A 3164-nucleotide genomic window follows, 5' to 3' on the forward strand; every position below is an offset into this window, starting at 1 on the left:
TCTCTGTAAGGTCACCCGTACATGCCGAGTGTGAGAACGACCCACGTGTGCAAGTTTACACAAATATATCGACGCGAGCAACAACATTCACAGGAGCTTTTGATTGTAAATCAACACACGTGATGAGTCAGAGGGTCACGCTTCGGCTCGTTGATCACACAGGAAAAAACACTTTCTGTTCATCACTGCGATAGAAAATCTCTTTTTGGCGGCTCTGCTTCAAAAGGGGGGAAAGCAGAGACGAGGGTCCACACACACCTTGACGAGACAGGGTAGAAGAAGTGTCCAACAACTGGGAACACGCACTGCAGGTTCAAATAAAGTAGGAATCTAAACCAGAAATGCTTATGCCACATTTTGTGCCTGAGAAATACGCTTTTTTTTTTTTTTTTTTTTTTCTAATTACATTTACATCACTGAAAATCTGTCACTTAGTGACTGGTTCTCCAACTTCACTGCCTTTGAATTTACATCGCAGTCCATAACTGTCACGAAGCGGGCTGCGGCTGCAACATGAGCGAGGCAGACGGTCGGATCAGCAGAGAGAGAAAATTGTGTTGTTCTTTTTTTCTTTTCTTCTTCTTCTTTGTTTCCAGAAACGTTTAGTGTAATCTCAGTGGTGGAAAATCACATTTCAAACCTCTTTGCTACAAAGAAGTAAGGACCTGGTTTCCTTCTGTGTTTGACAGTGTTACCTCAAACTGAGAAGCATTTAAAGAAAGAATAAAAGGTAAAAGCCGGATGTTCCCTGTGCATTAAAGCATTAATCTCCTCCTTCATGATCGGCACATGACAGTCTCTCTATTTTTGTTTGTTGCATTTGTTGCATTGTAAAACACAACGAGTCCTCTGCTTGCTGTGTTTCCAAAGACTCTCATTGTGTCTGTTCTGAGGTGCATTAAAGGTTCTCTGTCACGTACCATGTTATTCTCTCTCTGCTGGATATCCAGAGTGCACGCTCCGTGGCATTTAGGCTGTACGCTGCAAACACGCTGTGACATTTAAATCCCATAATCCAGGTCGTGAGGTGCATTCGGGCTCTTTGCGATTGAAGTCAGTTAGATTTTCTTTTGACGGTGAACAACAAGACAGAAAAGAATTCGGAGTGAAAGTATTTTTTAAATGAACCCTGGTTTGTTTTGATGATGTAGAGTGACGTTAACTACCCAACTAAAAAGCATTTTCCCCACAGAGCGATACTCTATATACTCTGTCTCTTCAGAAACCCCCAAAGCACCCCCCCCCCCACCCCACCCCCCACCCCATCAATCATTAACAGCCGACTCCGAGAGCGCGGCGCTCGACTGACACGCCGCATTGATTTTACAGATCAAAATCTCAAAGTCCTTGTCAGCCAAGTTTCATTAACATCGTCGATTCCGATGGCGCTCACACGCACAGGAGCGCGTGCGAGCAGCAGAAGATCTCTTTGAAGGTCTTCCTCATCTCTTGGCTGCGGAAGGCGTAGATGATGGGGTCGATGACGGAGTTGCACATGATGAGGATGAGGTACATGTTGAAGTGGGACATGAAGCAGGTGCAGTAGGGGTTCCTGGGGCAGGTGATCATGAGGATGAGGTGGAGGAAGAAGGGCGCCCAGCACACCACGAACACCCCGAGGAGGATGGTGAGGGTGATGGCGCCCTTCATGTTGGCCCGCTGGTGGATGGGCGCGTTGCCCGGCAGCGCCGCGATCCGCTTCATGTGCAGGCGCGCCAGCAGGAACATGTGCACGTACAGCGACGCCATGAGCACCAGCATGGTGAAGAACATGGTGATGAGGCAGATGAGCACGGTGGTGCTCTCCGAGTAGACGATGAACAGGATGCCGGACACCGTGCAGCACGTCCAGATGCTGCCGATGACCAGCATGGCCCGCCGCAGGGTGACGATGTTGTGGTAGCGCAGCGCGTAGAAGATGGTGATGTAGCGGTCGACGGCGATGGCCAGCAGGCTCCAGATGGACGCCAGCAGGGAGCTGCAGATCATGGAGTCGAACACGTTGTCCATGTTTTTGATCAGCGCCACGGGGATGGTCAGGTTGCCCCCGTTGATGAGCGCGATGACGATGGTCTCCGAGGCGTTGGAGACGCTGACGAGCATGTCGGCGACGGCGAGGCTGCAGATGAAGAAGTACATGGGCGAGTGGAGGTTCTTGTTTTTGACGATGGCGGCGACGACCAGGATGTTCTCCAGCAGGCTGACGATGCCCAGGGTGAGGAACACCTCCGTGGAGATCAGCAGCTGCTCGTAGCATCCGGCCGACGAGTCCTTCCCCTCCGACAGGTCTTCGTTGAGCGGAGACGTGCCCGAGGTTTGGCTCCTGTTGTGGAAGCCGTGGAGCAATCCGCTGTCCTCCGTGGCGTTCATGTTTAAACTCCCCCGCGTGCTCGGCTCAGGTCTTCTTCTTCTGTTGTTGTTAGTCCATCGTCAGTGGGGAAATGTCTTCAGTCGTCCACATTATCTAGAGGACCACCTCGGCGCCCTGAAATAGAAATAATTTTAAAAAAAGGAATCGTCCTGTTTTACACTCAGCCTGAAACAATCCAACGATACTCCTCTCGTTCCTCCTCTCCGGTTAACAAGTTTAAAAAATGTTCCCAAAGAAACGACGTGAGGAAGACGAGGTGGAAGGAGCGAAGCAGAAAGGTGAGATCAGAGCGCACCAGCTCGCCGGGCGAGTGCAGGCAGATCGTCACTTAGGAGGCGACTGTGGTCTTTGCCTCTGCGTCTGTCTCGCTGCTATTATATACACACACACACACACACACACACACACACTCCTGTTTTTGTCCTATCCGCTTGCTGATAAGCTGGGAGGAGGAGCAACGTATGGCTTGACGCATGAATGAGCAAATTTTAAACTGAATGAATTTCAGGGTTTATAAAACACGCTTCAATCTTTAGACTGAACTAAATCAATATGTGGATGTATACCTTTTTTTTTTAAAAGCTTGAGTTCAAGGGGAAACAATAAAAACATTGAATAATGGAGCACAGGAAGATGTATTTTTATTATTCAACATATTGTAATGTTATATTATTATTATATAGCTAATGCTAAAAGTCTCTAATGGTAAAATGTCTCTGTGTTCCTTCCTTTGACGCCTTTATAAATGTATTATGGGAGCTTTAAGACTCGTAATACTCTTTATTGTTATTTC

General features: G+C 48.2%; 1 protein-coding gene across 1 annotated transcript; it reads right to left on the reverse strand.

Annotated features, from left to right (window-relative positions):
- Positions 1-1389: 1389 nt before the first annotated feature.
- mc4r (melanocortin 4 receptor) lies at positions 1390-2370 on the reverse strand. Its single transcript, XM_034560190.1, has one exon. The coding sequence runs from the start codon at positions 2368-2370 to the stop codon at positions 1390-1392; it is 981 nt and encodes a 326-aa protein (XP_034416081.1).
- Between the last annotated feature and the right edge of the window lie 794 nt (positions 2371-3164).

Source organism: Cyclopterus lumpus, chromosome 20 (genome assembly GCF_009769545.1).
Source record: "Cyclopterus lumpus isolate fCycLum1 chromosome 20, fCycLum1.pri, whole genome shotgun sequence".
NCBI lineage: Eukaryota > Metazoa > Chordata > Actinopteri > Perciformes > Cyclopteridae > Cyclopterus > Cyclopterus lumpus.

Coding starts and splice junctions, on each gene's coding strand:
- mc4r (XM_034560190.1), bottom strand. CDS start 2,370: ATGAACGCCACGGAGGACAGCGGATTGCTCCACGGCTTCCACAACAGG.